The sequence below is a fragment of the Drosophila pseudoobscura genome, chromosome 2 (genome assembly GCF_009870125.1).
Source record: "Drosophila pseudoobscura strain MV-25-SWS-2005 chromosome 2, UCI_Dpse_MV25, whole genome shotgun sequence".
Classification (NCBI taxonomy): Eukaryota; Metazoa; Arthropoda; class Insecta; order Diptera; family Drosophilidae; genus Drosophila; species Drosophila pseudoobscura.
In genome coordinates this window covers 11987323-12000117 of record NC_046679.1, presented here as the reverse complement: position 1 = coordinate 12000117, position 12795 = coordinate 11987323, and the positions used below count along the sequence as shown (strand labels likewise).

The 12795-nt window shown below is 45.3% G+C and overlaps 1 protein-coding gene and 6 non-coding genes across 7 annotated transcripts in view; 1 reads left to right on the top strand and 6 right to left on the bottom strand.

The window, feature by feature from the left end:
• qin (tudor domain-containing protein qin) overlaps positions 1–9828 on the top strand; it is a 70952-nt gene extending 61124 nt beyond the window's left edge. Inside the window, exons 4-10 of the mRNA XM_001358492.5 lie at positions 4014–4217; positions 4271–4404; positions 4483–5235; positions 5305–5436; positions 5497–5933; positions 5993–8622; positions 8687–9828. Coding sequence (XP_001358529.5) covers positions 4014–4217; positions 4271–4404; positions 4483–5235; positions 5305–5436; positions 5497–5933; positions 5993–8622; positions 8687–9415 — 5019 coding nt within the window. The 3' untranslated portion in view covers positions 9416–9828. The remainder of the gene's footprint in view (positions 1–4013; positions 4218–4270; positions 4405–4482; positions 5236–5304; positions 5437–5496; positions 5934–5992; positions 8623–8686) is intronic.
• Positions 9829–10377: 549 nt separating this feature from the next.
• LOC6897201 (5S ribosomal RNA) lies at positions 10378–10496 on the bottom strand. Its single transcript, XR_053384.1, has one exon. It is a non-coding gene; the product is annotated as a 5S ribosomal RNA (ribosomal RNA).
• A 333-nt stretch (positions 10497–10829) lies between these two features.
• Positions 10830–10948, bottom strand: LOC6897200 (5S ribosomal RNA). The gene has a single exon (XR_053383.1). It is a non-coding gene; the product is annotated as a 5S ribosomal RNA (ribosomal RNA).
• Positions 10949–11282: 334 nt separating this feature from the next.
• On the bottom strand, positions 11283–11401 carry LOC6897199 (5S ribosomal RNA). The gene has a single exon (XR_053382.1). It is a non-coding gene; the product is annotated as a 5S ribosomal RNA (ribosomal RNA).
• Positions 11402–11736: 335 nt separating this feature from the next.
• Positions 11737–11855, bottom strand: LOC6897198 (5S ribosomal RNA). Its single transcript, XR_053381.1, has one exon. It is a non-coding gene; the product is annotated as a 5S ribosomal RNA (ribosomal RNA).
• Positions 11856–12183: 328 nt separating this feature from the next.
• Positions 12184–12302, bottom strand: LOC117183415 (5S ribosomal RNA). Its single transcript, XR_004468573.1, has one exon. It is a non-coding gene; the product is annotated as a 5S ribosomal RNA (ribosomal RNA).
• Positions 12303–12643: 341 nt separating this feature from the next.
• Positions 12644–12762, bottom strand: LOC117183414 (5S ribosomal RNA). Its single transcript, XR_004468572.1, has one exon. It is a non-coding gene; the product is annotated as a 5S ribosomal RNA (ribosomal RNA).
• Between the last annotated feature and the right edge of the window lie 33 nt (positions 12763–12795).

Genomic DNA, 12795 nt, shown 5'->3' with positions numbered 1-12795 from the left:
CGCAACCTTCGCGCACTTGTGCGAATCGAATCCCTCTCGCAGGCCATAAAGAGTCGCGAAAGAACAAAAAACAGACATGACCCGCAGTTGCAGCTTTTTAATTAATCATGTAACTATGTTTTTCCATATATTTTCAATGGATTTTCTTGTGGCCCTGTTTTCATGTGGCCTTTCATTTTTCGGCGGTTTCGCATCAGAGTGTCGCGACTCGCGAGTGACCTTGTTGCTGCCACAAAGGAGAAGCTTCTGCCACGTTTGCTGTCATCGCCTCTGGTCTGGGCCTGCATTTGAATGGCTACTGGGCCCGGCACGCTCAATTAGCCTTGTCCGGATCGGACAGCCTCTCAAGGCCTCCCACACATAAATCATAATCACATTAGGCCCGGACAGCACTCCTCTCCTCTCGCCTCGCCGCCGAGGCTTGCAGATACGTCCGCTTCCCCGTGGTTAATTGCAAAAATAGATATAAGAAAAGCGTACACAAATTATATAAAACGAGAAACAATTATTAATGGCAAAAGTCGAACTGGCATTACGCATTACGATTTCTGAGCCGAGAGTCGAGAGCTGGCTAACGAGGCGGCACAAAACGCCACCAAATTGAGTGTCCGTGCAGCTGTCCGCCCGCCCCGTCCGTCCGTCCATCTGTCCGTCCGTCCGTCCGTTTGTCTGTAATTGATAAACTGGCCAAAATGAACTGTCTGCGGCGTCTGTCTTTCTGTCTCTCTGATGGACTGGCGTCGGCTTATTTTACCACAAAAGTTTATTAAACAAAAATGTGTATGTTCACTTCGGTGGAATGAAAATTGCGTTTTATAATCGCATATTTATTTGGTTTTTTGTTTAACTTTAATTACGCGCTAATAGGTTCAATGTTTTCGCTTCAAAGTGTTGCCAAGAACTGCCCGAAGATCGAAAGATCGAAAGACCGATTAAATGTCGTCGTCGCAAGGTTATGCAATCCGCGAAGGCATACTAAATCATATGTCCAGAGGCCGATCAGAGCAGATCAAATTATGACAGCATCAGCTCAGCGTTTATCTCCCTAGCTTTTGGAGCAATCCAAAATGATTGATGTGCGGGCAGGAAACCTGCGATCGAACGCTAATCCATTAGCTAGAGGCGATCGTTGAGTGTCTCTCAATTAAGATTTATCCCAGGCAGGCAGGGAGCTAATAGATCCATAAATGCTGCCCAAGAAACATATACAGTCAGCACAACATTTATTCGGACACTCGTCTATGTCAACTTTCTTTATAAATAACTTGAAAAGTATTTAAGTTTGACAAAAAATTTTTATTTCATTATGAACATGGATATTTTTACTACTAATTTCAAAACTAAAAACAAAAAAAAACTTCTTTGGCGTATCAAAAAAAATTAAAAGTATCAAAAAAGCCACTTTTTTACGCACAACAATTATTCGGACACATTTTATTTTGTACGAAAAAATCTTATTGTCCCCAATTTTTTCTAACTTCAATATTTGGTGGGGCCGCCCTTAGCTTCAATAACAGCTTTCAGACGTCGGGGCATACTTTTTACCAAATGATTGGTTTCATTTGGATTAATTTTCTCCCATTCCGTCATTAGAGCCGTTTTAAGGGTTTCCTTGGAGGAAATTTTATGTTTCCTAATTTTTTTTTCGAGCAAATCCCAAACATGCTCTATGGGGTTCAGATCTGGTGACTGCGGCGGCGTTTTTAACTGTTTGCACTGATACAACAGCCATTCTTGAACCAAATACGAGGTATGTTTGGGGTCATTGTCTTGTTGAAAGAAGAAATTCTTCGCTTCAAGACCCAATTTTTCGACACTCGGCATTAAATTGTCAGTCAAAATTTTCTTGTAGATGTGTTTGTCCATCTTCGTCTCAATAAACACCATTTTACCAGGTCCAGCTGCTGCCATACACCCCCAAACCATTACATTTCCACCGCCATGCTTCACTGTTGGGATGAGGTTTTTCTCTTTCATGGCTTGATTCTCCTTTCTCCATACTTTGGATGGTCCATCATGTCCGAATATATTATATTTAGACTCATCACTAAATAGAACATTCTCCCAAAAAGAATCTGGCTTATTTAAGTGAAGTTTGGCGAACTCGAATCTCTTTTTTTTATTCACATCGGAAATAAATGGTTTTCGGCGAGCAACTCTGCCATGTAATCCAGCCCTATGTAGGCAGTTACGAACAGTTTGAGCAGCAACTTTTTTTTGGGTGCTTTCTTCAATGGATTGGCAAAGTGCTGTTGACGAAATTCGTGGATTTTTTTGAACGTTCGACACGACTTCTCGCTCTTCCCGAGGTGTTAAAATTTTGGGTCTTCCAGCGAACTTGTGATTTGCAGCCAAATCTCCTGTGTTTATGTAATTTTGAATTACGCTGTGTACGGTAGAATGCGCTTTGCCAATAAGTCTTCCGATTTCACGAACACTACGATTTTCCAAATACAATTTTAATATGGTTTTGCGCAAATCTACTGACAAATCTTTGCCCCGACCCATTTTGTCCACGCTAAGCCAAACCACGAGCAAAACTAACATCAAATCAGAGAAAAAAACAGATCACAAAGTGAGATAAGCCGTCTGCAAGAGAAGTATGCAAAAAGAAACACCGATTACCGTTGCATTTTCTAAGAAAGAAGAATAACCGAAAATGTGTCCGAATAATTGTTGTGCGTAAAAAAGTGGCTTTTTTGATACTTTTAATTTTTTTTGATACGCCAAAGAAGTTTTTTTTTGTTTTTAGTTTTGAAATTAGTAGTAAAAATATCCATGTTCATAATGAAATAAAAATTTTTTGTCAAACTTAAATACTTTTCAAGTTATTTATAAAGAAAGTTGACATAGACGAGTGTCCGAATAAATGTTGTGCTGACTGTAGATATCCTTACTGCTGGCTATGGATCGTGGCATCTCCACCTTTACTCTATCCTGGCAAAGGCTGACGAGGGTATTCGAGGCTTCGGCCTGGCAGTCTCATTGTGTTTCTGGCTTCTAAGTCTCACATTTGCTCACATTTTGGCCAGAGCAGATCAATGGGCCCTGGTGCTGCGGGTTGGCCGGGTTGGGTTGCTTAATTTCTGCTTGGCTGTTATTATTGTTACGTGGCTGGCCCGGCCTGGCCTGGGAGCCCACTCGCAGAGTTCTTTAATGCGGTCATAAAACCCGTGGTCTGTGTAGGAAGTGGATAGGCAGTCGCTGGTTGGTCGCTGCTTGCGATAATTCGAAATTGGGGTCCGAGATTGCGGATTATTGAAAAGTAAAATACGAGGCTGGGCGACCATTAAAACTAATTGGCGAGGACCGTACTATATGAATATGAATCGGTCTTTGAATGGCTCTCGACGTGTGGTGTTTGGCGGATGGTTGGATGGACAAGGTAAACAATGAATATGTCTATGTCCCACACCTAACGCACGTCAAGTGGCGGGACCCTTGACAAGGTCAAGTGAATTGATTTGGAGTGGCAGATCCAAAACGATCCAAGTTTCGTTTTAATGATGTGCCAGATTCGGGCTCCTACACGGCATAAGCATCGGCATCGGCATCATTTACACGACAACTCTTGAGATGTTGTCGAGTCTCGGATCTGATCGGATCGGATCGCATCGGATTGGCTGCCCTTTTATGGGAGAACAGGCCATTGGCGCGAACTTGCCTGTCATCTGCTACAAATCAGCTGTCATAAGCCAGCTAGCTTTTAGTTTTGGTTGCTTTTACAATCACTTTCAAAGCCCCCAAACAAGCGCCAAGCAATTTCTGATAATGATCATTGCAACTCCAATAAAGAGGCGAGGAGGATGAACAGGCAGCGCAGCACCATTCGAGGCAGAAAGAAGTCGCCTCCGATTGCCGATTGAGAAATGCACAATTAAAAGTTGAGCCGCAGACAGCGCCGTTCACCTCACCTGTTGAGAGGCGGCCAAGTCATTAGAATGTACATCGCTTTAATCTGCATTCAGTATCTTTTCATTGAAACGGAGTTACTTTTTGTCTTGCATTCGCAGGTGGTGCGCGCGGCCGATGCGAAGCAGAGCGGCTATGCCGCCGAGGCGCTGGCCGACATAACGCAGCTCTTTGGCCATCTGCATGGCCTTCTCCAGATGTCCGAGCTGAGGCTCATCCAGGGGCTGCGAGAGCCCAGCGTGCCGGCCCAAACGGAGCTGAAGAGAGCCATGGATATGCTGAACGGCTACGAGGCTGTGATCACGGTAAGAGAATGCCTATTTATGAATGATTTATGCAACTTCTTCTGGTATTGCAGCATCTGCAGCAGTTGCTGCAAAATGAAGTGCCGAAGGATATGTGGCTCAAGGAGCTGTTGCGTCTGACCTACGAGCATCTGGAGAAAATTCCCAGCAACGTGAAAGTGAGCAAGGTGGACGGCAATCCCTATCGGTATGTATATAGATTGTATGCATATATTCAGTGGCAAAGTGGCAGCAACGATTATTCAACTCTTTTGCTTATTTTCAGCTTGCCCAGCAAAAATGTGTTTTTCCAAAAGGTCGAAAAGTGGGCCCAAATGATCGAAAAGCATTTCGGGTGCGACTACATAGACCCCCGGATTTTGGTGCTCTTCCAGACCGAGGTCGAGCGCCACAGCAGCCTCAGCGTGTCCAGCGAGAATGGCGAGAACTCGTTCTGCCGCAGCTCGAGAAGCAGCAAGGAGGATATGTGCCAGCAGCAGGCTGCTATTCGCAGACGGATGCGGGATCAGAATAAGAATCCCAAAAGCCAGAGCCAGGAGCAGAACCAAAAGCGTCAGTTCAAGATTGAGTTCGGTGCAGCCCAGCCAAGGTTCGATTCGAGTGCAGAGGTGGCCGAGAAAATCCACAGACAGCCACAGGATGAAGAACTTGAGCGAACCTTCTCGGCAATGGACATCAGCACGAATCAAATCGAAGCGATGGGGGGGAATCTAACACGCCCCACCGACTGGTTCAAGTCCGATGCCTTGGTGAGTGTTCTTTCCATCAAATCGCCAGAGGACTTTTACGTTCTGGGCATCGATGCGGCCGAGGAATTGCGCCGGGAGATAGACTCGTATGTGCCGACGCTCTCCTCGAAGCCCACTACCATTGTGGTGGGCCAGCACTACATTGCCTACCAAGAGGGCCGGAATTTCCTACACCGCGTCCTTGTCCGCCAGAAAGTGACGAATATACCCGACACCTACGATGTCTTTCTGCCCGACATCGGCCTTAATATCAATGTGCACAGCAGAGAGTAAGTGAATTCCATGCATACTCGTATATCGCATCGTCCATGCTCTTGAAATGTTCCGAATTCTTGCAGCTTCCGTGAACTTCCCTACCGTTTGACCCTGTTTCCATATGTGGCGGTCCACTGCAGCCTGAGCGACCTGAAGCCCAGGATTTGCGAATGGGATGCTCAGGCCAGTGCCCACTTCAAGATGGTCGTGAAGAAGTAAGTGATAATTATGCAACTGATTCAGAGACACTGAGCCTGAGCCAACGTCCCTTGCAGCCGTCCCGCACATTTGGTCGTGAAGCGCCAGGGTGGCACGCAGCAACGGCACGAAGTGGACCTGATCACCAAGTCCAACATTTCTGTGCGCGAATCCTTTTTGTACTCTGGACTGGCGTGTACTCGTGGCGGCGCTGCAACGGACCTGGAGATATTGGTGGCCCCCAAGGACCAACGCATCCCCAAGGCTAAGCACCAAATCGGGGACGTGCTGATCATACAAATGCTCCATGTGCCTCATCCCCAAGAGTTCTATGTGATGCGCCACAACTGTGAGCGTGAGCGCTCCGAATTGGACGACTTGATGAAATTCACCATGGACAGCATGGAACTCGCAGATTTGGAGACCATCTTAGTGGGGCGTTTGGGAATGGCCTGCGCAATGCAATTGGAGAACCGTTGGGTGCGCGTTTGCATCGTGAACTTGCTGAAAGATGGTGAGTGCTACGATAGTGGTGGTATGATAGCGTGCTTCATTTAACGTTTCGAACTCTAGGGTACGTGATGGTGCGACTCGTGGACTTTGGATCCACCCAGAAGGTATACTGGGATCAGCTGTTCGCGCTGCCCAAGCAATTCATGAATAGAGAACTATGCATCAAGTGCTGTCTGGCCGATGTGGAGACACTGCAAGCGAACGAATACCTGTGGACGCCGGATGCAATCGCCTCGTTCAAGCAGCTGACCTCGAATCCGAAGATGCAAATGGAGGTGATCAGCGTGCACGAGGATATGCACTATGTGGCGTTGGGCATCGTTCAATCCGATTCCGAGCCCCTTAGCGTTGGTGTCCTAATGGTGTCCCTGGGACACTGCGCTTCGAATGGTGAAAGCAGCAGGAAGGCAGACCCCGTTAATGTGACTAAAATGCGCCTCGATATGGACACCCGCAACTTCATCGATCTGCAGAAGGGGAATGCTATCGGGCCATCGTCGCCGTTACAGCCAGACGAGTATCACAAAAAGCAAGTGCACGTTGAAGTATTGTACGTGCGCCATCCACACGAATTCTACGTGACTCTGCCCAGCTTCAAGGACTCAATACAGAAGCTCCAGGAGGCTGTGCAGGAAGACGCTGCCGATAGGTACCGGAATAACCCCATCAAGTTCGACTGGAAGGAGGGCGATATGTGCTATGTGAAGGCGCGGGCACAGGGCGATCTGACAGAACTCTGGCACCGAGGCGTGGTGATGCGCATCTTTCCACAGACCAATGAACTCACTTTACCAAAATACGAGGTACAACTGCGCGACCTGGGCGAGCTGGTGCGGGATGTGGAGAATGTGAGGCTGACCTCGATTTCCGAGGAACAAAAACTCATCGCTGGCAGTGCCCAGCGCTGCCAGCTTCATGGCATTCGACCTCTGAACGACCAGTGGACGGATGACAACATTGATTTCTTCAAGGACCAGCTGCAGGCCTACGATCGGCTATACACGGTTAGCCAAGGTCGGCATGGACAGACGCTAAGCGTTGTCTTGTATGGTTCGCACACGGTTATTAGCGGGCCCTTTATTCCGTCGCGAACCAGGTATGTCAATGTCAACGAGACACTAGTCCTCGCCAGAATTGCAAATAAGGATCCCGAGCAGGACTGTAAGGATGACAAAGACCTGATGCTGGATGCTGATGATGATGGAATCACACATTCTGCGGACATAGACGCGTCCAGTGAGGAGCTGGAAGACCAGTCGTTGGTCGATGAAATCGAATATTTAGAGACTGTTGAGCAAAAATTGAAAAAAATAAAGTCGGCCTTTGAGCACTGCCAGGGTATGCCACCTATGGAGCTTCTCAATGATCTGGGCATGTCCACACCCACCACAGGACAGGTGGTGCCGCCCCCGGGCTGGATGACGTCACGCCCATGCAACAAATACATTTTCGCAGGCATTGTCACGAGCGTGAACTACGACTGTGCCCCCTATATGACCCTTGCCTCAGATAATCCCTTCATGAAGTACATGCGCGACCTGCTGGAGATATACTTCGCACCGATGAAGGAGCGTCGCGGCCCCAACACGATCACCTATGCGGCGGGACAGCCGGTGCTGGTCACCTATCATATGGACAACTTCCTGTATCGTGGCATTGTGCAGAGTTCCAAGAACGACGATGGAGAGTATGCAGTGTACTTCGTGGACTACGGGAACATTGAGTTGGCGACGGCGGAGGAGCTGTTGCCATACGCTCCATTTCCCAATCTGAATGCACTCTGCTGGCTGGTGACGATTCACGGCGTGCGGCCCAAGCGCGGAAAGTACACCATTGTGGAGATGGACACCGTGCATAAGAGCCTCGTCATGAAAATGTGCTGTGTGAGCGTAAAAGAACACCATGGACCAAATAAGATACCGTCCTGTGAAATAAAAGTGGATTCCTTGGATATAGCCACCATAATGGTGGAATGCGGAATGGCGGTGCCAGTCGACACACAGATAGAAAAAAAACCCATTTCAATACCTCGGGCGACTTTGGATGAGTTTAAGGTCTTCGAGGAGCTACAGACCTTGGCATCAGGTGGTCCAAAAAAGGGGTTGAACGACAATACCAATTCAACGATCCAGTCCCCACCGGTTAAGAAGAAGTATAATGCAAAACAAATCAATGGACAGTTCTTCCAGTTCGATCAGGACGTTGACTGCCGACAAGCGGCAAAGGAGCTTAGCCCAATCAGCATTGGGACACATCTCGATAACTTCGATGTGGAAGATGGCATGAACATAGACCCATTACGCCCCCAAGATACCGACAGCAGTGTGGCAACGGACTCTGAGTCGGCCGACACTGACGTCTATGAGAATAACGATGACGACATGCAAAGCTGCCTTATCGAAGACATCGGTGTGGATGCAGACAATGAAAATGAAGACATTGTGGATGAGGATGACGACAATGAAAATGAAGACATTGTGGTTGAGGATGACGGCAATGAAAATGAAAATTCAAATGAAAAAATGGTCGTCGAGGATGGCGACTATGAAAATGAAGAAATTGTCGTTGAGGATGACGGCAAGGAAAATGAAAACATAGTCTATGAAGATGAAAAAAATGCTGATCAGGTGAAGCCAGACTTTGCTGTTGCCAAGGGTCAGTTGGCTCGCCGCATTGAGCTGCGCCATAAGGTATTTATATCCCCTAATTAGAGAGGAGGCCATGTTTATAATGCTTTTACTCTTTTTCCCCAAGGAAATGATGGACAACGCAGGATTCACTCCACTGGACACATCCACAGTTCGGTCTATCTATGGCGGGGTGGGCGCCTTCAAATCCCGCATTCTGCCGTCTGGCGTCAAAGAGTTCCAGTGTTCTATCGAAAGCCTAATCTCAGCTACAGAAATTCAAATTTCGCCATGTCTCTGTGAGTTTACAAAACGCGATATTAGCCTGATCCAGGAAACAAGCGCCTTGATAAATAAGGCAGCGCCACTTCATCCGAAGCCGTATGCTTTGTGTCTGGCCCGTTACTCCAAAGATGAGCTGTGGTACCGTGCGACTGTCAAGGAAGTTCATAAGACCACTAAACAAGCTACCGTATACTACATTGATTTTCATGACACCGAAACGGTGTCCTATGCAGACCTGAAGGGGATTCCCAAGGAACTGTTTATGTTTCCGTTGCGTTCATGCCGCGTTAAGCTGCACGGGGTTAAGAGGAACAAAAAATTCGGAGACAAGACCGTTTATCAGGCCCTGCAAGCTTGCCTCTCTAAGTATACGACTGTCTACGCTAGAGTTCATTACCCCTCGAACTACCATGCCAGCAAGGGCGAAAATACCGAAACAGTTTTTGACTCATCCAGCGACTCTATTAGGGATGGTCAGAACCTAATCGAAGTCGATCTCTACAAGGATAAGCACTCGAAGAAGCGACTGTATGAACCACTCATTGAAAATTGGATGTTCCTGAAAAAGTAAAAATAATCCAAAACATAAATTCAAAACTTCCAATTCCCTACAGCATTTTGAAAATGCGACTTTACTTAATTTTAATGGTTACATACATAAAGGAATATGTATCGCAGCCTTTAGTTTCAACATTTTCTCATTATATTAGACATACAAGCATACAAAGTTTTCGTTATATTACATTGCTAATCGGATTGGGATCAAACGAATAAAAGGGTACAACTTTGTACTCTATTGAGAAATTACATACAATCCAAAACCTAACCTCACAATTCACAATTTTCTAACACATTTTGAATATTCGCCTTCATTTAAATTTTATGAGTACATCAACGAATATGTATCACAATATTAATTTTATTTGTTCTTAACTCATTATCAAGTTAATAAAGTCACCAAATGTTATTACACTAACAAAATAATCTAAAAGGAGTGTGGATACCAAATTTGGTTGCACCAGCCTTTATAGTCTCTGAGATGTTTTTCGTTCTTTGCGGGGGCGGAATGGGGGGGTGGAAATTTTGAAACAAACTTGTCAAGGTCCGATATCACAGGAGCGTGGATACCAAATTTGGTTGCTCTAGCTTTTATAGTCTCTGAGATCTAGGAACTCACTTTTAGCAATAGGCTGAGCCGACCATGAACCGTGTGTGTTAGAGAGAGACAGAGCAAGAGAAAATGAAATTGTTTTCATCATTCTATAATAATTATACGATCTGGTTCAGATTCTGCATTCTAGAGATATAGTCCTACGATTCTGCGTTTTCTGTTTTCTTGTATCTTGGAAATTGTGGATGCCACAGATTTTCCCCCTTTGTGGGGGCGGAAGTGGGAGGGGCGACGTTTCGAAATATTAATATAATAATAATATAATATATATAATAAATATACCCCTATACTCATTTTGAGTATCGGGTATAAAAATGAAAAACGAAACGAAAATACGGCAAAAGGCAAAAAGTTGGTGACGAAGCCAACAACACGCGGTGTTCCCAAGCGGTCCCCCATCTAAGTACTAACCGCGCCCGACGCTGCTTAATTTCGGTGATCGGACGAGAACCGATGTATTCAGCGTAGTATGGTCGTTGGCGAAAGCCTGAGAGCTGAACGTCGGTTTTCCTCTGTGTTCTGCCTTTGACTGGAGCATTCGGTTTGACCAAAACTAACAAAAGGATGTGATTTAGTTCAAACGACTAGACTAGGATCTGCTGGTAGGGATTGGATGTGATATGGGAGGCCTGTATTTATGCATTTATTTAGAAAAAGAAAACCAAATGCCATTCCCTTTCGAACAATAGTAATTAGAAATTTTAATTTCATCCATGTCCCTTAGCCAAAATATAATTAAAGGAAAATAAAAACGAAAAAAGAAAAAATGAAAAACGAAACGAAAATACGACAAAAGGCAAAAAGTTGGTGACGAAGCCAACAACACGCGGTGTTCCCAAGCGGTCCCCCATCTAAGTACTAACCGCGCCCGACGCTGCTTAATTTCGGTGATCGGACGAGAACCGATGTATTCAGCGTAGTATGGTCGTTGGCGAAAGCCTGAGAGCTGAACGTTGGTTTTCCTTTGTGTTCTGCCTTCGACTGGAGCATTCGGTTTGACCAAAACTAACAATAGGATGTGTTTTTAGTTCAAACGACTAGACTAAGATCTGCTGGCAGGGATTGGGTGTGATATGGGAGGCCTGTATTTATGCATTTATTTAGAAAAAGAAAACCAAATGCCATTCCCTTTCGAACAATAGTAATTAGAAATTTTAATTTCATCCATGTCCCTTAGCCAAAATATAATTAAAGGAAAATAAAAACGAAAAAAGAAAAAATGAAAAACGAAACGAAAATACGACAAAAGGCAAAAAGTTGGTGACGAAGCCAACAACACGCGGTGTTCCCAAGCGGTCCCCCATCTAAGTACTAACCGCGCCCGACGCTGCTTAATTTCGGTGATCGGACGAGAACCGATGTATTCAGCGTAGTATGGTCGTTGGCGAAAGCCTGAGAGCTGAACGTTGGTTTTCCTTTGTGTTCTGCCTTCGACTGGAGCATTCGGTTTGACCAAGACTAACAATAGGGTGGGTTTTTAGTTTAAACGACTAGACTAGGATCTGCTGGCAGGGATTGGGTGTGATATGGGATGCCTGTATTTATGCATTTACTTAGAAAAAGAAAACCCAATGCCGTTCCACTTCAAACAAAAGTAATTAGAAATTTTAGTTTTATCCATGTCCCTTAGCCAAAATATAATTAAAGAAAAATAAAAACGAAAAACGAAAAAAGAAAAAACGAAACGAAAATACGACAAAAGGCAAAAAAGTTGGTGACGAAGCCAACAACACGCGGTGTTCCCAAGCGGTCCCCCATCTAAGTACTAACCGCGCCCGACGCTGCTTAATTTCGGTGATCGGACGAGAACCGATGTATTCAGCGTAGTATGGTCGTTGGCGAAAGCCTGAGAGCTGAACGTTGGTTTTCCTTTGTGTTCTGCCTTCGACTGGAGCATTCGGTTTGACCAAAACTAACAATAGGATGTGTTTTTAGTTCAAACGACTAGACTAAGATCTGCTGGCAGGGATTGGGTGTGATATGGGATGCCTGTATTTATGCATTTACTTAGAAAAAGAAAACCCAATGCCGTTCCACTTCGAACAAAAGTAATTAGAAATTTAAATTTTATCCATGTCCCTTAGCCAAAATATAATTAAAGAAAAATAAAAACGAAAAAAGAAAAAACGAAACGAAAATACGACAAAAGGCAAAAAAGTTGGTGACGAAGCCAACAACACGCGGTGTTCCCAAGCGGTCCCCCATCTAAGTACTAACCGCGCCCGACGCTGCTTAATTTCGGTGATCGGACGAGAACCGATGTATTCAGCGTAGTATGGTCGTTGGCGAAAGCCTGAGAGCTGAACGTTGGTTTTCCTTTGTGTTCTGCCTTCGACTGGAGCATTCGGTTTGACCAAAACTAACAATAGGATGTGCTTTAGTTCAAACGACTAGACTAGGATCTGCTGGTAGGGATTGGGTGTGATATGGGATGCCTGTATTTATGCATTTACTTAGAAAAAGAAAACCCAATGCCGTTCCACTTCAAACAAAAGTAATTAGAAATTTTAGTTTTATCCATGTCCCTTAGCCAAAATATAATTAAAGAAAAATAAAAACGAAAAACGAAAAACGAAAAAAGAAAAAACGAAACGAAAATACGACAAAAGGCAAAAAAGTTGGTGACGAAGCCAACAACACGCGGTGTTCCCAAGCGGTCCCCCATCTAAGTACTAACCGCGCCCGACGCTGCTTAATTTCGGTGATCGGACGAGAACCGATGTATTCAGCGTAGTATGGTCGTTGGCGAAAGCCTGAGAGCTGAACGTTGGTTTTCCTTT